The sequence below is a fragment of the Polypterus senegalus genome, chromosome 6, assembly GCF_016835505.1.
Source record: "Polypterus senegalus isolate Bchr_013 chromosome 6, ASM1683550v1, whole genome shotgun sequence".
Lineage (NCBI taxonomy): Eukaryota > Metazoa > Chordata > Cladistia > Polypteriformes > Polypteridae > Polypterus > Polypterus senegalus.
The window spans coordinates 29,460,742-29,485,232 of NC_053159.1; the positions used below are offsets into that span (position 1 = coordinate 29,460,742).

General features: G+C 39.5%; 1 protein-coding gene across 1 annotated transcript in view; it reads left to right on the forward strand.

The window, feature by feature from the left end:
• The window catches only part of lactbl1b (lactamase, beta-like 1b), a 100,755-nt gene extending 79,106 nt beyond the window's left edge, over nucleotides 1–21,649 (forward strand). The window contains exons 5-7 of the mRNA XM_039754937.1: nucleotides 3,581–3,828; nucleotides 15,981–16,086; nucleotides 20,343–21,649. Of these exons, the coding sequence (XP_039610871.1) occupies nucleotides 3,581–3,828; nucleotides 15,981–16,086; nucleotides 20,343–21,321 (1,333 nt within the window). The 3' untranslated portion in view covers nucleotides 21,322–21,649. The remainder of the gene's footprint in view (nucleotides 1–3,580; nucleotides 3,829–15,980; nucleotides 16,087–20,342) is intronic.
• The last annotated feature ends 2,842 nt before the right edge of the window (nucleotides 21,650–24,491 follow it).

Genomic DNA, 24,491 nt, shown 5'->3' on the forward strand with positions numbered 1-24,491 from the left:
GAGCATGCCGGAAGCAGAGTCTGTACCGGGCAACTCTAAAACACAGGACACCCTCCCTGCCTGGAAACTCGGTCCTGGTACGCTCCCACCTGTATGTGTTGCAGCTCCTGTCCCCTTCTCTTCCAGGACTTTTCCATCCTGCCGGCTACGCCAATGTCACAATAACAAGACAGAAACAGATAAAGGTTTGGGGCAAAGGTTTGAAGTGCATACAACTGAGTCCAGAACAAGACTGTGGGAAAAGGGGAAAAGTGCAGGCTTTTAAAGGGGAAGACAGGTAGGGAGGTCATAAGGATCGGGCCCACGTTCTTCATTCATTGGATCGAGCCCAGGCGTGAAATCACAGAGGCCGGAGCCAGTAAGGTCTGCTTCCATTGGCTCGGTCCTGGAAGTGACTTCAAGAGAGCCAGATGGAATCTTCCGGGAATGGTCTATAGAAAAGGGAGAAAAAGAATCAGTGCACTCTGCCACATCCTGGCATGCCTCAGAACTGCCTTCACTCAGCCCTTTAGCTGCCTCCCATCTATCTATTATATTGTGCCTTTCATATCTATCTATCTATCTATATAGTGCTTCACATATGTATCTATCTATTATATAGTGTCTTTCATATCTATCTATCTATCTCGGTCATTCAATTAGTTTGGTAATAAGAACCTGTAACCTAATCTTGTAAGTGACATGTCTACACAATGAAGACACTTGAAATTCCAACGTGGACCCTTCAGTGTTTTGCAATACTCTAAATATCAATTCAAGAGGAAATAATGATGATGTGTATCCTTCCAAAAACAGCACATGAAATATATTCTAAAAAATTTAAGCATTTGATTATAAAGTGTTGCAAGGAGGGGATTTGTCTAAATTGGGGTGTCTGGCTACTTTTGGAGTTTACCTTTTTTCTAAAGTCTGTTGCACGTCTCTAACATCAGCATACAATAAAAGTCCTTCCACTCTACTTCCAGTCATACATAAGAGATTCCAAAGCAATTTCCTGATTGTCAGGTTGAGACTGCCCAGTATGCCTTGTTGCTAGGTAACAGCTGCATCTTACTTTCCTGCACTTCCATCTGTCTGATTTTCTGTGGAATAAAAGGAAGTGTGTGAACACTTGCAGGTGCTTAGTCTTTGAGCCTCAAACATTATCATTGAAGAACATCCCAGAATAGTTGTCTGATTGTTCCTTTTTCTTTTAATGTTCTTATTTTGTGTTTTGGTGTATAGTTTAAAAACAATGATTACTTGTTGATTCACCAGAAAATGCTTACACAACCACAGTTTGCACTGCTGTGGTTCAGAGACACAGCATTATAGATGTACAGTGTTTATTACGCACCCAATGAAGGCTATACATCCAAACATTACCTCTTTAACTTTTTTAAGGGTTTTCTTTTTGTAGTTTGTTGCTAATGCAGACATTCAGTTGCTGCATAGAGGAAAAACACCTTGCATAGCATAGCACTTAGACTCACATGGTCATTGTCAGGTTCTCACACCACTTTGGCCAATTTAGATTCCAGAAGACAAGGGAAATTCAGTAGCCAATAAAAGAAAATTGAAAAAAATAAAATAAAATAAAAAAATCACTTTTAAAATGTACAGAATTAGATGGTTGAAATTAACAATCCTTTGCTCATTCACTGACTCCAGCATCCACTTCCAATTATAAGAAAAGAGCTGTCCATGTCTATGTCCCATTTTTAAAATCTTTCTGAATTTATTTCCAGCATCTACAGTCTTTCAACTTAATGCGTATCTGTGATGTTGGAACCAATTATTCCAATTATTAGAAATTCTCTCCAGGTGGTCCACTTGGAAAAATAAACCAGATACCCCAGCTTTTTGCATTAGAGATGCCACTCATTAAAGGGGCACGCGTTTATTAGCCAGTGATGTGATAAGATATGGGTATAACAGCACACACCATGTGCAATCAACTTTGATGTGTCTTCAGACCATTCATCTTTACAAGCTTTGAATAAACTGGCACCTCCATGTCTGTGAATAACTTGGAAAGTGCATGTAAGAGGAGCTCAGCAAAGAGAGAGAGCAGCCATGCAACGGGTGATACCTCAGCACCACACTAAGTTCAGATGTAGTGGAACAGTGTGAGGTTTTTTTATGGTGGCTGGAGTGCTACCACCATCCTCCAGGTTTTTCCCCAGGACGGAGCAATTGCAGGTTAAGGGCCTTGTTGAAGGGCCCAACAGAGCAGAGATTGCCAGTTCAGATCCCTACCTCAGAGCCACCACTCTGCAAAAGATACCAGCTTTATATGAAATCAAAAGACAAACTGCCTATTAATGTGTGACATTAAATCAGAATCTCTCTTATCTATGGCAGAGAACTGCCATAATGGACTCCTGGCTTAGTGTCTATTAAATGAATTAAGCCGGTTTAAGAATGGTATTTTAGGTTACATTTGCAAAAAAATCGTGAGTGGGCTCCCCTCAAATTTCTCGTACACTGAGATAGAGGAAAAGTCATCAGAACCACTTCCAGTTGTGTAATATTTCTTAAATATCATATCTTTTTGTTTCTCATCATAACTAATTGATAATATCGATACACAATCATCTCTCTCTATTTATAATCAAACTTTATATTAAAATAATATTTTCACACTTAAGGAGGTCGAAAAACAGTGTTGGAATTTTTCCATGATTACATATGCATTATCTAGATTACGTGCAAAGTAAAAACAGCTATAGTCACCTAAAAACATAGAAAAAGCGTTAGTATTATATACAATTTGTTGCAATACATTGATAGAGGTAAAAATGCACTTTTTGACATTTAATTATGATAATGATGGTGGAAATTAAAAATAAATAATCATAAAATTAAATATATGACCAGGAACAGGATGGGGATGCCATTCATCTTTATATTAACATGGCATGTTTAATGTTTACATGTTATTGTTAAACTGATGATGTATAAATTAAAGTAAAATTAATAATGTTTATTGAAAGAATATGCATTATATTGAATAAAGTTTGTAATATTGTGTACACATTTATATTTCCATGATACAAAAATTTCAGATGGTTGTTTAAATAAAAACTACTTCCAGCTGAGTAATTTTCCTCAAATTTCATATCTGTTTGTTTTTTATCATTATAAACATCTATACAAAATTTGAATCATCTATCTGTAATTATAACCATAGTTTACTTGAAAAATTCACAAAAGTATTCAGATAAAGTACCACTGCCGGTTGGCAGAAGTGGCCAATAAATTTCCAGGATCCTTAAAATCCTTAAATCTCATTGACCGAGGTCAAAGTGTTTTCGAGTTATTGTGTTTACACACAGACACATAGCCACACAGCCAGACATCATTTCAAAAAGGTTTTTTTTAGACTCAGGTTTAAAATGTTAAGATTCATCAAAATCCCGAGGTTGAATTTTTTCTCGATTCCTATATTTTCTCTATACAAGAAAGTAAAACAGTCATACAAAGCCAAATTACAGTCAATATAGCTTGAGGTAGATATCTTAGGACAGCGTTTTGTGTAAGTGGAATTTGGTGGCACAGAAAATGCTTCTTGAATTTCTTTCTTTATGGTGTTTTCTAGGATTGCAAGTCTGTCCAAGATCTTCCCAACTCTGATGTTGTATCGGTTATGGGAAGAAGGCAAAGTGACATCTTTAGACGACCCTCTAGAGAAGTATGCGGAGAACTTCACTATCAAGAATCCTCTGGGGAAGTCCAAAGACTCAGAGCACAAGTACATTGCAGATGGCCTCATCTTTCTAGACAGTGCAGAAATGCCGGTGCGATCCTCTTCTGTCACATTACGTCGAATGGCAAGTCAGCTCTCAGGTATGGAGATAGAAGCCCCTGTCTGAACAAACTTTCAGGAAAGGAAGATTTTACATCTGGCATCTCTCTCACTCTTTTCCTGTATTTATACATACATATATACAGTGACTTCAGAAAGTACTGAGACCCTTTCACATTTTACACACTGTGTTGTATTGTATCCTTATGCTAAAAAAATGTAATTGGTTTTCCCTTATGAAGCAACGGTCAATACCCCAGAATGATAGGACAAAAACAGGATTTTTGAAAATCGGTTAAAAATAAAAAACTGAATTATCACAATTATATAAGTATACCGACTCTTTGCTATAGAACTTTTACTTCATCTCAGGTGAATCCCATACTCCTGATCATTGAGATGTTTCTGCAGCTTGTTTGGAGTCCACCTGTGATCAGTTCAGTGGACTGGAAGTGAACAGGAAAGGCACACATAGCTGTCTGTAGAAGGCCCCACAGTTAACAATGAGTATTAAACCAAAACCAAGTCCTGAACATGAAGGAAGTGCCTGCAGAGCTCGGAGACAGCATTGTGTTAAAGCACAAGTCTGGAGAATTGCAGCATTGAAGGCCTCCATAACTCTTCATTGATAATATTTAGACCAATCACTTTACTTCGTAGAGTTGGCTGCCCAGCCAAACTGAGAAATTGGTAGAAAAGGGTCTTGGTAAGAGAATTGACCAAGAACCCGATGGTCACTGTGGATGAGCTCTAGAGAAACTGTGTGGAGGTGGGAGAAACTTCAAGAAGGACAATCATTACTGCACTACCATTTAGATCTGGGCTCTGGTGTGATGAAATCAAGACCGAACTGTTTAGCATCAGTTCTAAGCATTACATCTGCAGAAAACCAGACACCTCTCATCACCTGCTCAATACCATTCCAGCGTGAAACACAGGGGTAGTAGCATCATGCTGTGGGCTTGTGTTTTACCGGCATGGAAAATTCTGGACCTCAGACTGAGCTGAAGGTTCAGCTTCTAACAGGATAATGACCTTAAGCACAATGGAAAGACAGCCAGGGAGTGGCTTAGACACAACTCTAGGTATGTCCTTTGGTTGCCTACCCAGGGCCTGGAATTTAACACAATCAAACATCTCTGGAGAGACCAGAAAATAGCTGTCTGCTGGTTGTCTCCATCCAACCTGAAAGAGGTTAAGAGGATCTGCAGAGAACAATGGCAGAAAGTCCTCATATCCAGGTGTGTGAAGCTTGTTGGGTGTTGAATGTTGCTTTATAAATGTAAATGATTTTTGCTCAAGGCTACAACATAATAAAATGTAAAAAAAAGAAGAGGGGTCTGACTACATTCTGAAGTCACTTTATATTCTGAGATAGGACTACCATGGTGTTCCACCGTTATACAGAGCAAAACCAAAACAAAATCTTCATTAAAAATAGTGGAAAGCTAAAAGGGATACTACAGAGATCCAGTCATATAAGTCATAAAGACTGGCTGTTCTACATGATTATTCTATAAATTCTGAAGCTTCCAAAGTCAAAACCCACTATGACTGTGAGGAATGCCCTGCATTGTTATGTGTGTGAGCAAAGGAAAAGTATTATTAAAACCAATCTGTTATGACATTGAGGTGGGGTCAGTGGGGTCACCTCTTAGGAAAAGTAAAACACTGTTAGCTTTCTAAGATTATAACAGGTAGCTTTGTTTGTGGATTTACTGTTTTGCCATTTATAACTCAAGTATTTGTGATTTGACTATACCGTGTGTTTTATCTTGGTAGAGTAATATATTTTGCTCTAGTTTCCCCTATTGTATTATTAATATGTAGCCTTAGAATGCCTAATCTCAAAGACTTACCACTGTTTATAAGGTATTATTGTATATGCCTTATCCCCAACTTCCCTTCTATATATATATATATATATATATATATATATATATATATATATATATATATATATATATATATATATATATATATATATATAACCTTAGGCAATTAGATGTCGTAAAAAGACAAGCAGGAGGTAAGTTACACATAAAATAATGTATTACTGATAATATTCATAAATAATAACAAAATGCAAAGTACATTTGAATATTGGCAACCATACAACCTGATAAAATGGTGATGTGTAATTCAGGTGGCACACAGACTTGCAGTTACTTAATGTCTCTAGTTAAGGCATCATTGGTGCTCAGCTTTTAGCCACATGTCTGTTCAAAATGGCTGAAGCTGTGCTCTTCATTGTGTTGTCTTCAGTTCATGGTGTGATGGTCTTCTTCAGTTGTTAGCAAGAGAAAGATACTTCTACATCATTGCAGGTTAGCAAGAGAGAGAGAGAATGTGGTTGAGCAAGCAAATTTATAGGTTTTCTGTCCAACCCCTACAGCCAATAGGACATCATGGTACTTAAAGGCCTCTGAGACAAGCCAATTCCAAACAGCCATATCTCAGACCAATGGGGGGAAATAGTACATCTTAATACCTACAAAACCAAGACCATATGTTAAACTAACCTGGCTTTGTGTGGGGGATGAGAGAAAGACTTTAGCAAAGAAACACTCACCAACCTGGTTTAAGACACATCTCCCAAATCCTGTCGTAAAATTACAAATAGACTCAGTCGTAAAAGGGGGGCTTTGGTAAACACTAAATTACATTGCTTTGCCTAAATTACAAATAAAGACGTACAAAATATTTATCAAGTTAAATGCAAAATCTCACATAACAACAACATGTGACATCACTTATAAATTCAAGACTAAAATAAAACTGTGCAGTCAATAACTGTAGATATTTTTACATACCTTTTTTAAGACTTTTGTACTTGAATACTACCATCTCAATAATCTTTAGCTGCTAATTAACTTCTTTTGAATTAATTATATTTGACTTGCTCTTGAAGACTCAGACCTCTTAATTGTTTCTTTTACCTTAATTAGCAGCTACACAATAATGAGAAAAAAACAGGACCAGCAAACTGTGCCCATCATACTAATCTGAAAATAAAAAAAGATGAGGGTCTCAAAAACATTGATCTGCTCAGGTCCCCAAAACATTTGAACAGTGGTCTTATAAAAGAGAAAATCTACAATTTTGGAAATGTCTGCTATTGTACCATGAGAGCAGCAACAATCCATGGAATTAAAGAACTGGTTTAATTAACAACAAGAACCGACGCATAATTAAGCAATTGATTAAAGTGAAATTGGTTGGAGTTTGAGGCCCTGACTTAGTTGGTCTTTTATTGGTTCACTCGATTCACATTTCATTTCTGTTTGGGTGCTGTTTAAGAAAAGAAATGAAGCAATTCAGAGGAACGGTGAAGAAATTCAGGAGAACAAATCTTAAAAAATAAGTCAGTTAAAATGAAAAGAAGAAGAGTTAATTAGCAACAAAAACTGGTCACCAATTAAGAAAAGGGTTAGAATGAAAACCTGCAGGCACTGTGGCCCTCCAGGACTGGAGTTTGAGACCACTGTTCTAGACCTTATTTCCTTCCTTAAGGGTTTTTTTTTTTATTTGGGGAATTTATTACTGTGACTTTTTTTTAAGTGTTTATAAAGACTTTGACCTTCTACCAGAATGCCATGATTGTTTACCATGAATGAACCCACTGAATGTTTTGTAATTTTTACATATACAATGGCTTTGGGGGCGGCATGGTGGCGCAGTGGTATCGCTGCTGCCTCGCAGTTAGGAGACCTGGGTTCGCTTCCTGTGTCCTCCCTGCATGGAGTTTGCATGTTCTCCCTGTGCCTGTGTGGGTTTCCTTCCAAAGACATGCAGGTTAGGTGGATTGGCGATTCTAAATTGGCCCTAGTGTGTGTTTGTGTGTGTCCTGTGGTGGGTTGGCACCCTACCCAGGATTGGTTCCTGCCCTGTGTTGGCTGGGATTGGCTCCATCAGACCCCCGTGACCCTGTGTTTGAATTCAGCGGGTTGGAAAATGGATGGATTCTCACAAGCAATTCTCAAACCTAAAGAAAGCTAAACATATATCAACAAGAACTGATTTATTACTGGGAAGGTTAAAATACAAAATGCAACAGAAAAGGGGAAACGATAAAAACAACCTAACTCCCTGGTTCTACCTATACATGAGGTGCCTCTCACTAACACATGGAGTGGCTGGTCACCTTTCCCAGAAATATTAAACATAAAAACTCCTTCAACACACTTCATCGCCAATCACCGACATCTTCTCCACACCTTGGTTTTGATTTCCTCCTGCCAGTTGAGCTCTTACTAAATGCTCAGAATGGATGGATAATGGCTTTGATTCCCAGAGAATCTACCTGATGTTTTAAATGGCTTGCAGTGTGCACATCCTGATTATCCAAGATTGTGGATGTAAACAAAACTTATTTACGTGTGCTTTTGCTTTTCATTTAAGACTTACCGTTAAAGAAACTTCTTTCTATGAAATGTTGACTATGATTATTGTTACTCTTAGAACTTTGGTGAAAGATAGAATTGACTTTTGGAGACTGACATTTGGCTCATTATTCTGCCTACATCTCATCTTCTGATCTTTTCTATTTAATTTGTGAACAAGTGAGACTGAATGAATTCCTATCATGGCCAATGAGGGGATTTGGTGGGTAACACGGAAACAACCAGAAGAGCAAATATTATCTGTGCAACAGGTCTAGATCTAATCAAAGAGAATCTGGCCCCTAACCATGACAAAGGGTGGCACAAACACTGTCCGAAATACGAGAGAGCCACAAGGACCAAACTGATCACTCTCTACTTTCTCTACTTCTGCTCCAATTTGTTCAAAACTCTAAAAGTATTGGGCCTTTAGCATGGAGTAGGCGTTAAACCCCATATACCAATCTCAACCCCAGGCATCCTTTGCATTTCTGAGCTTCAATGCTGAGCTGAAGGACTGCCCTCAGAGGGTCTAGTACTGTCTGCTCCATAACGTGCAGGCCACTCCACATGGGAATCCTCTGCTTTCAAATGAAGGTTTGTGGGAACTCTTCTTGTCACACTTCATTGATGTTAGTACTTATAGATTATTTACTTTTAAGCAAGCCATCAATAAAAATATATGTAAATTAAATGTTTTAGTTCATTTCAGTTTAATTTGTTTGCTCTACTCGCCTCACCTGTGCCACATCCCTATTATAAATAGAAGAAGTGTGAGTGCGGAGGAGAAAGAAAGATAAAACAAAAGAAAGAAAGAAAGAAAGAGAAAGAAAGAAAGAATAATGGAGGTTAAGGGGAGAAAAAAGAAACTCAAAGAAAAGAGCAGAGGTTAAGGGAAAATAAGGCAGGAGGCAAAGGAGTCAGTGCGTGAGCAGGCTCACTATAATAACAACAGGAAGCAGGGAGAAGAGCCCCCGACACTCGGGGCAGAAAGAAGTGGTCACTCCTCCTGAGTGCTTAAGAGGAGCAGGAGAGACCAAAAGATGTTTGGCTCGCTGCATAAGGCCACAACAGGCAGCAGGAGTCAGAGTCTTGGAAAGTTGAAGCCCCAGTGTGAGCGCCCTGGTCACTGGGGAACCTAAGCCTCGGTCTGGAGGAGCTGCACAAAGCCAGGGGTCGGGGAGCATGAAGAAGAACCCACATCGTCAAAACCTGGGAAAGCAAAATTAAAATTTTGATGCTGATGAAAATCTTAAAACTAAGTAAAAAAAAAGTAAAGTGTTTTTATGTAACAGCTAAATATTTGGTAAATTCTAATAAAAATTGATAAAACTTAGTTTTATAGCTTCTACTTTGAACCCAAAACTTACAGACTGGTAAATAACAGCCTACTTAATTAGGCTTAGATGTCCAATTAAAAACAGAAGTTGACTGGAAGAACACCCTGCATCAGCCACATGGGGTCCCCAGAACTGGTGTATAGTATAATGTAAAGAGAACTCAGGTAGTGACACTGGCTGTGACCAACGTGGTGTGCTATAAGACAGATATCTGAATCAAGTAGGGGAAAACAATTTGAGCTTCCATTAATTGTTTGGAATTCCCTCCGTTCACTAAAAGGAACCATGGGACCCCCATGCAATACTGGGGATCGCCAGTTTGTTTATCTAGGGGTTGTACACAAGTGCAGCAACATTAATTCCTTTGAGAGAGTTCTGATCCCTGGACTTCAAAATGTCATCTGGAGCCTTAAAAATATGACAGGGACACCCTGAAGTAGCCCTAGCTGAGGATTAAAAGGTCTTTTTAGCCATATAGCCTTTCAGCTTGGAGTCAAGAGCTGAGCATTTAGTAAGAGCTCAACTGGCAGGAGGAAATCAAAACCAAGGTGTGGAGAAGATGTCGGTGATTGGCGATGAAGTGTGTTGAAGGAGTTTTTATGTTTAATATTTCTGGGAAAGGTGACCAGCCACTCCATGTGTTAGTGAGAGGCACCTCATGTATAGGTAGAACCAGGGAGTTAGGTTGTTTTTATCGTTTCCCCTTTTCTGTTGCATTTTGTATTTTAACCTTCCCAGTAATAAATCAGTTCTTGTTGATATATGTTTAGCTTTCTTTAGGTTTGAGAATTGCTTGTGAGAATCCATCCAGTCCATCCAGTATCCAACCCACTATATCCTAACTGCAAGGTCACGGGGGTCTGCTGGAGCCAATCCCAGCCAACACAGGGCGCAAGGCAGGAAACAAACCCCGGGCAGGGAGCCAGCCCACTGCAGGGCATGCACATACACACACACACGCAGGGGACAGTTTAGGATCGGCAATGCACCTAACCTGCATGTCTTTGGACTGTGGGAGGAAACCGGAGCACCCGGAGGAAACCCACGCAGACACGGGGAGAAAATGCAAACTCCACGCAGGGAAGAGAACCCGGGTCTCCTAACTGCGAGGTAGCAGTGCTACCCACCACGCCACCGTGCCGCTTGAGATTCCATTATATGTAAAAGTATATATCAATGTGTTCTTTATATTCTACCATACGCTACATCTTGTATGATGAAGGGGAATATTTTATTGAGAATAGGAAAGCTCTGTTTAGAAATTTCTTGTTCGATCCCAGTGGTTTGTGCTTTATGTCTGCAACTAATGAGATAAACCTGACCATTTCACCCTCTCTGATGTTCCTGTCTCCTACAATTTTATTAATCGCAGGCCAGACTGACACAATAGGAAACTCAATAATCACTCAGCTTCAGTTGTGATATATTCAGACCCCACAGAAACAGAAAAAAGAAATTGTAACATATCTAAAGACCCACTGACAGTTCCCAATTAGGAGAAATTGCCAGGCCTCATTATGTGTCAGTTTCATCCTAAGATCCCACACTGACTTAAAAAGCCAACAGAAATGGTGCTGACCTTAGTCAAGTCAGTCCTGTTTCTCTCATTAGACCTGTGAAACAAAGGCTAGTCTGTTAACAGGGAGGGCTCAATATTCACTACTGAGAAAATCATTTTTTGTAGATTTTCCAAAATGTTAAACAAATAGATGCTTCAATTTGATTTAAAAGTGTCCTGTGCATTATCAGGATAGTTGTTATGAATACCTTGAATGCATTTAAGTGAGGAGTTGATCGAAAGAGACTTACAAATCCAATTGTTCCAGATGTTTTCAAGTGAAACATTGGCAGATAATAATAGTGTAATGGTATTCATATGTTGATAATATTTTTATGTATAGGTTAAGACCATTTTATATTATATATATTATTACTAATTACCAACATTACCATATTTCAAAATGTTTACACTGGCAGGAATGTCAATGTCTAATCTTTAATTGCAAGGAAGCTCTATTAGCCAGTCCTTGCTTTGGGACATTTAGGATTTACCAGATAAGACAAAAACATTTTATAAAGGGAAGAATTAAGAGAGTGGGCCAGGGACACTTCTTTGAACCACTCCCTCCAGGAAGAAAGCTTTAAGAAGTCTAAACAAACTTTAGATTTATAAGCCCAGCAAATGTGACAGTAACAGGCCACTAAGGAAAAATGCTATATAAAGTCAGAGAGTAAGCTGGCTAAGAAGAGAGCAGACTAGATGACCTGACCAGAGATGAACTGACCCAGGAGAGTTGAGAGTAAGTACAAGTTTATGCACCACCTGAAGCTACACAGTTAGGACTATCAGGTTGTATGGTTTGAAAAGCCACAACCTATTTACTTTTGCTTATGGCACCAGTTATAATATCTTAAGATCAAAACATGCTATCTGTAATACATAAATACATGTCTAAATTTTTCTTCTGCCTGTTCTGGTACTCTATCTTGTTGCCTAAGTTCATAGATATGAAAGGTAGTTTAATATATAAGGAATATACAGGGATTTGGGGGTGATTTTGGGCGATTAGATCATGTCTACATCATAAAAACATAAAGGTGAGAAATTTAGAACCCAACCACGACAAAACACTTGGCGTAATCGGCAGGATTTTGGGGTAACCGTGATTTACAGCCTGCTTGTGAATGTTGTTTTGATGACTATGTGTCTGTGTATTAAGTGGTTATTGGGGCCCAAGTGTAAGGGAGGTTGCCATTTGTTTTTACTTATGGGGTTAGCAGGCTGAAGGAGACAATCCACCATAAGGTGTATTGGAATCCATGTGTCTTTGGGATACCAGTGTATTGTTCATGCTAATGCTAGTGAGTCCATATTTGGAGTACTGAAGAGTGACTGGCAGTGTGGGTATCACTCATAATCAGTTCTCAAGTAGATTGAGTGTGTGCCAGTTTGTGTGCCTCTGTGTGTGTGTAAATAGTTATGTTGCACTTGGTGTGGGAGGATTGCTTCCTTCTTGCCCACAGTGTTTAGCAGATTGAGCAAAAACATTTTAAAACAGAGCGTGCATAAGCCTTCATGTATGTTGGTGATTGTATGTTGTTCACACCAAAGCTAGTGAGTCCCTTTGTGGAGTACGTATGAGTGATAGGCTGTTCAGGTATCGCTCCTTGATGGTGCTTAAGTGGCGAGGGTCTGTGTCAGTATAAGAGTGACTGTGTTTCAGTTTAGGGTGCACGAGTAGGCCAACCCATAACAAATTCTGGAAACAATATGAGAATAGGGTCACTCTAGAACCCTACTTTGGTAAAACATATACTGTAGTTTCAGTGTTGTCTGTTGAGTCAGTGGTAAGGATTAAATCACCAGCCCTCTTCTGGGCAGTTCATATCTTTGCCACAAGGGCAGACTGCCCACTTCTTACATTTCACTGTAAGTTCCATTCTTTCCCATATCCTTCTTATCAGTACAATGAACAACTTCTTAGCTACAGGATGGTTTTTACAGCACAATGTAAAATTAATGAAGTACTTATGTTTGAAAAATAAACACAAGATGGTTTAATTTGCTATATTATACAAGATTAGACAAAGATGTGAGATATGTAAATCCTGGGAATATTAAAATGTAAAATCTTTCAAATTTGCATGCAATGATTTGATTGCATTCAATGAGCTGACTCACAGAAAGAGAACTGAATGCTAAAAGGATTCTTATGGTAACTGTCAATAACAATGTGAATTAATGAACTCCACAAATAGTAATAGTAGTGAAAATGGTAACATTACCAATAATAAAAACAACATGACTTTGTAGATAGCACTACTACTTTACAGACCTGGAGTCCTGTGTTCAAACCCTGGTGTAACCACTGTCCTTATGCTTCTGAGAGATTTTCTCTGGAGACTTCCTAGTGATGTGCTGATTACTGAGAATGAGCTCCCCTTGAGATGTCTCTAGATTTAGTTCCTTCCTTATAGCCAATGATGCCAGAATGGTCTGAGCACCTATGGTTATCCATCCTTATCATTGTCCAGAGTACCCCACTGCCTCTGTCAACTTGTCTTCTTCACATAGTGCATCCTACTGCCATCTCTTCCCCAGGTAAATAACGGACACGCTCCTGGCAATCCACAAGATCTAAAAGAAAATGTGATTCATCAGACAAGGCCACCTTGTTCCATTGATCCATGGTCCAGTTCTGATGCTTATGTACCCATTGTAGTTGCTTTTGGCGACAGACAGGGGTCAACATGAGCACTCTAACTAGTCATGCACAGCAAGCTGCGAGGCACTGTGAGTACTGACCCCTTTCTCCCATAGTCAGCATTAAGCTTTTCAGCAATTTGTGCTACAGTAGCTCTTCTGTTGGACTGGACCAGACTAGCTAGCCTCCACTCCTCACACATATCAACGAGCCTTGGGTAAGTGACCCTGTTGCTGCTTCAGTTGTTTTCTTTCCTTGGACCACTTTTGGCAGGTACTAACCACTGCTTACCAGAAACACCCCACAAGACCTGTCATTTTTGGAGATGCTTTAACCCAACTGACTAGCCAACACAATATGGCTCTTGTCAAAGTCACTCAGATCCTTACCTTTGCCCATTATTCCTGCTTCCAATATATCACTTTCAAGAACTGAGTGTTCACGTATGGCCTAATATATCCCACCATTTTGACACGTGCCGTTGTAACGAGACAATCAATGCTATTCACATCATCTGTCACTGGTTTTAATGTTGTGGCTGATCGATGTAAAGATTGTGAGAGATTTAACAGTATGTGTGTATACACATGACCATATCTCCATCCATGTATATGCATGTGCACACGTGTGTTATGTATGTGCTGCAAACCTTTGGGATTTCATTTTGTTAAAAGCATTGCATTTCTGAAGTGTTTCATATTTTCATGCACATGAATGTATTTTATGCTGGATTATAAAATCAGTATTGATTGTTTGAGGAAGTGCCCTAAACTAAATTAATGACAGTAAAGGGATAACCCTGATTCTAAAATATTGAATGTAAGCAACTTAAAAAAGATGGCTTCTTTATAACTAGTAATGTTATTTGTGCAGAAAGACTCTGACTGATGACATTCTTGTGTAAATGAAAACCACAACCAAACCTTAAAGGAATAACATGTACTCCAGTAACATTTAATACCATCTATCTGTCTCTTGTGAATGAAAAGCTTGTTTGGAAAGGATCCCCTTAACCACTTGGGAGACGTAGATGGATTATGATGGACAACTGAGTTGGACGAGCCTCCTGAACAAGGAGTCTGCCTCTCACAGTCTGGAAATGAAGGCCGCCTTGGAAAGACAATATGGCTGGATGGACATTCTGACCAGGAACGGTGCAGTTTCCTGCCTCAGTTGTTGGGCTGTGATAATAGATGGACAAAGACAGACTGCCTCTCAAGGTGTTTCCCCAGTGCACTAGGTGGCAGTGTTCCTCTGGTATGGTTCCAGTTTGGACACCTATAAGGCGGCATGGGAGTTACAGTTCTGGAGATCAGCCCTGATAAGGGTCTTTGGGTGCAGCCAGAGAGCACTGCTCTGAGGAGTCTCCCCAGTTATATTGAATAATTGCAATATTGTGGCAGCTGAAATATTCATGGGACTAGCATGAAATGGGTCAGTTCGCCTCAGCCAGAGAGTGAATATCTATCTATCTATCTATCTATCTATCTATCTATCTATCTATCTATCTATTATATAGTGCATTTCATATCTATCTATCTATCTATCTATCTATCTATCTATCTATCTATCTATCTATCTATCTATCTATCTATCTATCTATCTATCTATCTATCTATCTATTTCATATCCACAACATCAAAATACCACAGATCTCAATACATTTATCAGTGATATGGCAAAGCAAACGTTATCCCTTTTCATTTCTAAATGGCTTCTTTAGGTCAAATTTCTTTGGTTTTGCTTTGTTGCTTTATGTATTTAATATTCTTCACCTCTTCACATATTTTTTCCAGCTCTTTAACATTTATATCAGGCTAACTAGCAACATGTGATAGTTCCTGGTCAACCTAGTTGGAGGGGGTTCAGGCAGTGTGGTATTCAAGAGTCATGCTCACTTACTTGAGTGGAAAGTTATCCTTGTCCTGAATACATACATTTGATCTGGAAGTTGAGGTAGAACTTAATCTATCAATCTGTCTACTAGTCGAGAAATCAATCAATACACAGTACCTCCGCTCTATTTAAAGGTACCTTCAAAGAATCCCTAAAATGTACAATCTATTCAGGGCTTAGTTCATGTTTTACTCTCCTCCCTGTGGAAACTCAGTGGCTGTCAATACTCTACATTTGCTTTATTACAAGCAATGATTTACATTCTCGACCACACATTACAGACGATATCTGCCCATGATAATCTGCTTAGATGTTTATATTGTTGCAATTTATCTTTAACTTATGGGTTTGTTTAACTTCTGTTATAAAGGCCTTCCCAGACGACTGAGAGCGACCAATTTGCTTTGGAAAGGCAAGACCCAAACCGCCATCAACTTACTGCAAGATGATGTTTTAGTCGCTGATCCTGGCACCAGGTAAAGGCATTCAGATTTTAAATAAATTATTGTTATAATGTGTACATTATAGGAATTTAAAATAATCTTAGTATCCATCCATTATCCAACCTGCTATATCCTAACTACAGGGTCACGGGGGTCTGCTGGAGCCAATCCCAGCCAACACAGGGCGCAAGGCAGGAACAAACCAGCCCACCGCAGGGTGCACACACACACACACACACACACACCAAGCACACACTAGAGACAATTTAGGATCGCCAATGCACCTAACCTGCATGTCTTTGGACTGTGGGAGGAAACCCATGCAGACACGGGAGAACATGCAAACTCCACGCAGGGTGGACCCGGGAAGCGAACCCGGGTCTCCTAACTGCAAGGCAGTAGCGCTACCCACTACACCACCATGCTACCCTAATCTTACCATTAACCATTTATTTTTAAATCCCATTTTGTTGATCAGCATTGTTGGAAGTAGAGCATCCACTGGGCTTGAGTCTTCATGACACAAGGTCATGTGCACATTCACTCCAAAGCCTGTAACTTAACAGTGTTTCTTTAGATTATAGGTTCTAAAACTGTGGGTTGTATGTTGTCTGAATTTGGGTAGCACAGAGTCGTACTCAATTGGAAAGAGTCACCTACGGTTTGTGGAATGTCTCACGACAAGCCATTGCAGGCAGTTTATACAAATGGCATTGTCTCGCTAGGACCTATGGTGGTGATTCTCCAATTATGGGTCTTGAAGACATAAAGAAGGCAAAACTGGGTTACGAGAAAAAATAATTTAAGAAACACTGCTGTAAATGGTACAAGAAAACCCAAATTGAAGAAGGAAAGCCATGTAATGAAAGTGGATATCATTCAAACTTCGCTCATGTCCAATCTCAGGAGATAGAATTGTTACCCTCTTTGCAAGTGAGAAAATCTTTTATTGGCGCAAAGAGAAGCCAAAATTTGCAATACGTTCTAAAATTACATCAGCCCTTTCAACACTTTCAGATTTAAAAATTTTTAAAATTTTAACTTAATTTCATAGAAACTTGATTATTAGTTATGAGTGAATTCCACAGTGTTTGCTTATCCTTCAGAAATCACGGAAGAGTTTGCAAATATCGCCAAACTCTGTGAAATGCAAAGAATTCAATTGGGAAGGGCTAACTGAACTAGATTTGACTGGATTATAATGGTGCAATCATCTTTAAAGTGTTCCTGAGAGGTAGGGAAATGTCTGTCAACTATACTGGACCGATTATCGTGTCCAAAAAGGTGACCTGAGCTGTGCGGCAACTTTGCCAAGCACTGCCTCCATGAGATCAAAGAAGAAACAATGCAGTCAAAGATGCGCAATCATATATTTCATCAAAACAAAGCGGAAATGCCAAGATCGTTGACAAAAGTCATAAAAAATGTAGGTCTTTTAAAGATAGAAAATTCAAAGTGGCGTGTCATGATTAAAGCCGCTGGCTCATTCTGTTTTTTTGAAGTCGCACTTAAAGCTCTCAAACTGTCTGTTCTGATGCTTTGCATTATTTCTTCTATCAAAAATATAGAAACGTCTTGTAAATAGTAATAAATCTTTTGTTATTATTATTCCATAGAGTCCAGAGGGGGGACATCAGGCACCATCAAGATTTATTTTTTATTGGCGTGTGGCTAATTATTCATGCATAGGGCACGTACCTCCTTCTCTTATAGTGACGTGGAAGTTGAAAATCGACCTGCACACTTGGTGACAAGCAGAGATAACTCGTTATTTATGCTGCATTTCATAAAAATAAAATTAATAACCTGCATTATTTACTTATCTGCTCTACCACTAACTAAATCCTAAAGAGTCTGTAATGCAAATGATCAGCATTATATACCCGGCAGGTCGTCCCATCCAATGTTGGCTGTTAGAGATCCAGGGGATGCTGTAGTGGCCTCGCAAAGCATTATGGGGTGCTAGGGAAAAAAGTTCTCCTAAACCGGTGTCACACATGTGCGAGTAGGAGGAAGCTGTATCGACCAAGTGAGGGGAATTCCACTCCAGGTGCCATGCACTAAACCTTCTTCTGTTACCTCTACAGACCAAAAACGGAAAAACCTGTCTGACTCATCCCTAAAGACGTCAATTCCGGTTCCGGCACCTAGAAGAACATCACTCCTGGTTACGACGTCAGAAGGAGATCACTTCCGGTCTTGGCATTTAAAGCCGCCATCTTAACCATTATTCATCAGTTCCTGTTTGGACTCCATCGAAGACACTACTGTCTTATTCTCAAAGCCCATTGCAGCCACGGATAATATACGGGTGGCTGCCCCAAACCTTTTTAAGTGTGTCAAGTCTGATCTTTTCACACCAGCAAAATTATCACTAAATAAATCGACGAACAAGGGCGAACACAAGCAAAGCAAATTAGAATAACACTTTGGCAGAATTCGCTGATCAACACTATTGATTATACAGTAAACTGTTTAAGTCTGAAACTGTTGGAGTATTTTCTCACAGTGGGCAGCGCAACACAAGGATTTGAATTCACTATGGGGTAGTCTTTAGTTTCCAGAGTCTGGTCATGGTGGTGGATATACTGGAAAATTAAAATAGAAAAACTAAAACCAAACTCAGACAAAAATAATCTGTAATCAAATATATGTAAATGTAACAAGTTATCCTTTCCCTTACTACTATGACTACTTTTTTGATTTAAATTCAGATATATTATACATCAGTAAAAGGAGGTAGAATAATTAGATAAAAAGGACTAAAAAAGCCAAAAGTCAAACCTAACTGAATCACAGCAGAAAGGTTCTGTAATGATAAGATGAAAGTGAGAAGAAATGCACACATTAATGAGTTTTCTTATATCCATACAAGTCAGATAAATTGCACGATATGACCTTTATGCTATAACCGATGACACATGTCACACATCCCAGCAATCCTTGAGTAGCAACACCCTGCCAACCATAAATAAAAGGAGCCATTAATAGCTATGCACATAGATAGAAAACCACAAACAGATTGCAGGGAACCTCTCAGAAAATTCAAACATAAAATCGGTTCATAACAAGGGAAGTTTTTTTACAGTGGAAATGTGATGATATAACAGCTCACCAACAACATGACTATTAATGGACTGTCTTTCCTATAAACTGTCTGACAGAACCCAGGCAATCAAAAAAATGGTGGCACCCACTGGAAAATAGCAAACAAAATGATGACACATAAAAATAGAAAAAGTAACTAATAAATTAAGTAACATTACTAAGATATCTAAAACTTAAACAAAATAGTTCAGCATGATGTCACCCAAAAACAAAAAAAATATATAAAACTGGCCTAAACTGGCCATACCACATAATAACATCTAACTTCTCATGATTCACAGTTTTCCAATTTTTTGCTCAAAAATGTTGCTACCATTGAAAATGTAAATAGTAAAATAAGAGTAGTGGTATTTTAGCAAAGATTAAATATAAATTAAATAATGTTCCAAAAGCAAAGTGGTTAAACAGATGTACAGCATGTTCACTGGTTACAAAATGTTAGGTTGTACACCATCAAAGTACACCTTATGAGAAGGATTTAGGAGTCATAGTGGACTCGAACCTATCAACCTCCAGAGAGTGTTCAGAAGCCATTAAAAAGGCTAACAAAATATGAGGTTATATAGCGCCTTGATGTGTAGAGTACAAGTCCAAGGAGGTTATGCTGAAACTTTATAAGGCACTGGTGAAGGCCTCATCTGGAGTACTGGGCACAGTTCAGGCTACAAAATGGACATAGCAGCACTAGAAAAAGTCCTGAGAAGAGCAACTAGGCTGATCTACAGAGGATGATTGATGAGGAAAGAATAAATGAAAAGTTTAAGCAAAAGAAGATTCAGAGGAGACCTGATTGAACACAGGGACACAGTTGGAAACTTGTTAAGGATAAATTAGGCACAAACATTAGGAGGTTTTTTGCCACACAGAGAACCACAGACACTTGGAATCAGCGACCAAGTATCGTGGTAGACAATAGGACTTAAGGGACTTTCAAAGCTCGACTTTATGTTTATTTAGAAGATTTAAGTGGATAGGACTGGTGAGCTTTGTTGGACTGAAAGGCCTGTTGTGATTTAGATTCTTCTAATGTTCTAATCGCTTATTCAATTACAGCCAAAAATCAGGACCTGCAAAATAAAATGTTATTACATTTGTGCGTTTATACACCTAGAAAAATTGCATTTGTTACACAGAAATGTAATCACTCATTTAGCATCAACTGTCTCTTTTTTGCATTTCAGATGCCATTACAGCAATCTGGCATTTTCCCTGTTAGCGCATGTTTTGGCTGAGAAGGTGTCAAACTCCAAGTACCAGCGATGGGTGTCAGAAAACATTCTGGATCGCTTAGGAATGGAAGATACAGGATTTGACATAACTTCAGCTGTTCGGGCCCAAATGGCTGTTGGTTTCTACAGCAATGGACAGCCTGCCCCACTGTATGACTTAGGCTGGTATCGACCCTCTGGACAGATGTATTCCACAGCAGCTGACCTAGCCAAGCTGGCAATGATCTTTTTAGGGTCCTACCACCGGCGCTTTCTTGAGCCTGATACAGTGAAAATCATGCTAACTCCTGTTTTCCGCTGCTCCAAAGATTATTTTGCCAATAGGACTGGCACCCCCTGGGAGATCAATGACCAGTTAAACTATGAAGTGATCCGCAAAGATGGTGACCTGGATGGTTACTCAGCCACCTTCTCTCTTATCCCTCGTCTTAAACTTGGCTTCATTGTTCTGATGTCTGGATCGCGACCTCAGAATGAGGATGTGGTAATGAAGGCTTACAGCTACCTTATCCCAGCCATGGAAGTTGCTTTTCGTGAGGCAAATCGCATCCTTTCTCCTCCTCCCAATTCAAACCCATATACAGGATACTACACTTACGGCAACATCACTTTCTATGAGATCAAATCGGGAGCTGATGGTGTTCTCATCATGCAGCAGTTTGGCCCACATATTGAGGACCTGATCCCTGAGAGGTACAGGACTATTAGGCTCAACTACTTGGCAGACAGGGTCTTCCAAGTGGTATTTGAGAAAGAGTACCCCTGTGTGTTACGTGTCAGCACGGCCTCTGTCTCACTGGAGGCTCAGGATGGACAGCTGTTCAACTTTTATCCTTTTGATAAGAAGGGGTTGTCTCCTGGCTTTGATGCTCCAGGACTCAACACATACAACGTGGTCAGGATTCCTCGCCGACCAACCTTTAAATCTTGAACTGATTGGAACTGAATGGTGTGGAAAATGTAATTGTGTAAGTATTTGTAGGGGGCAGCACGGTGGTACATTGGTTACTACTGCTTTTTCTCAGCTCCAGACTCTTGGGGATGAATCCCAGACTAATTGCTGTCTGTGTAGAGTTTGCATTTTCTCCCCATGTCCACATGCATTTTCTCCAGGTACTTTGGTTTCCTCTCATATTTAAATATATATATTGTCAAGAAACGGACGCTTGAGGGCGCTGTTGCCCCTTGAAACCCAACAGACAGATGCAGACACAAGTTTAAAAGCACCCAGAAGTATTTTACTTTTCTTCCTTAAAGTGCCCCAAAGCACCTTCACCACCATAAACATGTAATAATTATAATAATTTCACAATACTAAATACAATAATTCTCCTCCTCTCCTCCCAACAGCTCCATCACACTCCCTCCCAACTCCGGCTCACTTTCTGGGTTCCCATCAGTCCTTAATATAGTTCGTGACCCAGAAGTGCTTCTGTTCTTCCTCCCACGTGACTTACTAGCACTTCTGGGTCAGCTGGAGAATTCAGGTTTTCAATTGGACCTGAAGTACTTTGGGGTTTCCGTTGTCATAGTCCATTAGTACTTCCAGGCTAGGGGAGAATTTATTTTTCCACCAACTTCTCACAGTGTTCCCTTGGCAACACCTACGCTACCCCGCAGGGCTGTGCTGCAGAACTCCAAGTCCCATAGTGCCCAGCGGGTACCACTGCAGTCCAGGGAAACTGCCATCTATCGTCTTGGGGGACGCAGTGTCGGCAAGTCGCTGCCTTCCCCCATCCTTCTACTCCAGGAGCATCCCGGCTGGGTTGAGCTGCAGGCCGTAAAGTGGAAGTCACGTGGAATGCTTTTGTGTATGAACTGAATATTCCTATTACATGAATGTCATACCTGATCTGCATTACTGTTTTTTTGTCTCCTGTACTGTAGCTTCAAGCATTCATGGCACAGTTGGATATAAACAGATTTTGTTTGTTTTGTGTGAGGTCTTACATCATTTTTTTTTCCTCATGAAATTACAACTAACAAGTGTTTCTTTGGTGTAACTAATGTGTTTGTTCTGATCAGCACTATCTAAAGCACTGATTCTCAAGTTCAGTTCTGGGGTACCACTGAGGCTGAAGATTTTTATTCCAACCAGTTTCTCAAATCAGTGGGTCAGTCTTACTTATACAGTAAGTCTCCTTCAAAGTAATCTCCATGCAAGTGAATGAACTTGTCCCAACAGTTTTCCCACTGGTGGAAACATCTTTGGAATTGATAAAGAGGAACTTTGTCCAATGTCTGCAGCGATTTTTCTTTGACTTCCTCCATGGTACAAAAACGCTTTCCTTTGAGTTATTTTTTCATAGGCGGGAACAAGAAAAAGTCACATGGAGCAAAGATCAGGTGAGTAGGGAGGGTGGCAAGAACTCCAAGACACACATGTCAATTTAGAAATCTTCTTCGATAGTCTGACGAAGATCTTTATAAATTGCACTGCAAACTTTTTGACTTTCGTCATTCCTAATTGTGGAAGACTGGCCAGATCTTGACTGGTCTTCAAGTGACATTTCTCCTCGTTTGAAATGCGAAAACCACTTGTAGTTCTGTGTTTTACTTAAAGTTTCCTCTTTAAAAGCAGTTTCAAGCATCAATACAGTTCCAACAGCTGTTTTCCCTAAGAGAAAACAAAATGTAACACAGACTCGCTGTTCTTTGTGATCACCCATCTCAACAATCACAGAAAATGTTTAATAAGCACCAAGAAAAACCGACACGGAATGGCGTACAAGCAATACAGAACAGCACCACTTGGCAGAGTGCCACAGAATACTATAAGTGTGCTACACCAAGCCGTGAAATTCACAACTAAGTCAAGATTGCTCTCCGGTTACAGGTTCCGGTTATTTTTGGGTACCCCCTTATATGTAATGGCATTACGGGATTAGCTAGTTTTGTTTTCTTCAAAGTCAAAAAACTTAGCATGAAGTCATGACTGTCCTTTTTGTAAAATACGGAAGCAGAACCCCTGCACAAGTGAGGCATTGTGGTCTATGTTTTAGCCAAGGCCATATTAAGCTCTTCTTACTGAGCCCAGGGTGACTTAGCTCCTTAACAGAGAGTTGATCTTACGCAGCCATTGTTTAATCCCAACATGCTATTTTTCACTTTTGTTCATTTTGACTTGTGGTTACTCAATCGTTTCATCGAGTGAAGGAGGGAGTATCCCCCTTGTTCATTTTGACAAGTGTATTCATTTATTTAAACAAACTTGTAAAAAATATACCAGCTGTGCAACCAGATACCTCAGGGTTTTTGGTAAAAAGTTCCCTTGGCACATACCCAGAGCGCCTTCTTGGTAAATCTGCCCTCCCTGAAATGAACAGTAATGAACAGGTCTGAGCAATACCAGAAACATGTTAAGCAAGGCGAGGTGAATTGTGACGGTGACGATAAACCAATAACAACTGCAGTAGAGCTTCAGTGTTCTGTCAGCATTAGGGAGAGACAGAAATTGAAAAGAGCAGGGGCATCATCAACCACAAAGGTCACAGTATACACTGTGCATAACTTCCCACTCATATTTCAGACACTGAAAGGCCCTTGAAGACTGGAATTAGAACTCAAACTATTTCAAAACAGAATACTTAGTAAATTTAAGCCTTGTTTCAAATAATATTTTTGTGCAAAATGAGCTATTACGCTGTAATGAGTGCTGTCTAGCAACGTGAAACACAACTTGCCAAAAGCATATTGGGTGAAGTTGCATCCTGTATTGGAGAAGTTAGTCAAGCTGACTTTTTTGAGTGAGATCTCCTGAAGTGCACCATGATGAAGCAGAGGTGACACAGTGCACACTTAAAGTTTGCTTGAGACGGATATGGATCAGTTCAGAGTTTTCTATTTCGGAAGAATCTAATCAGCTAAACACTACCTTATGCAAACACCTACACTGAAACAAGGTAAGTGTATGATTCTGATTTGTATTCTTTATCTAAATACACTTTGGGCATGTGAAAGGAACTAAACTGCTCAAAAAAATTAAAGGAACACTTTGAAAACACATCAGATCTCAATGGGAAAAAGAAATCCTCCTGGATATCTATACTGATATAGACTGGGTAATGTGTTAGGAACGAAAGGATGCCACATCGTTTGATG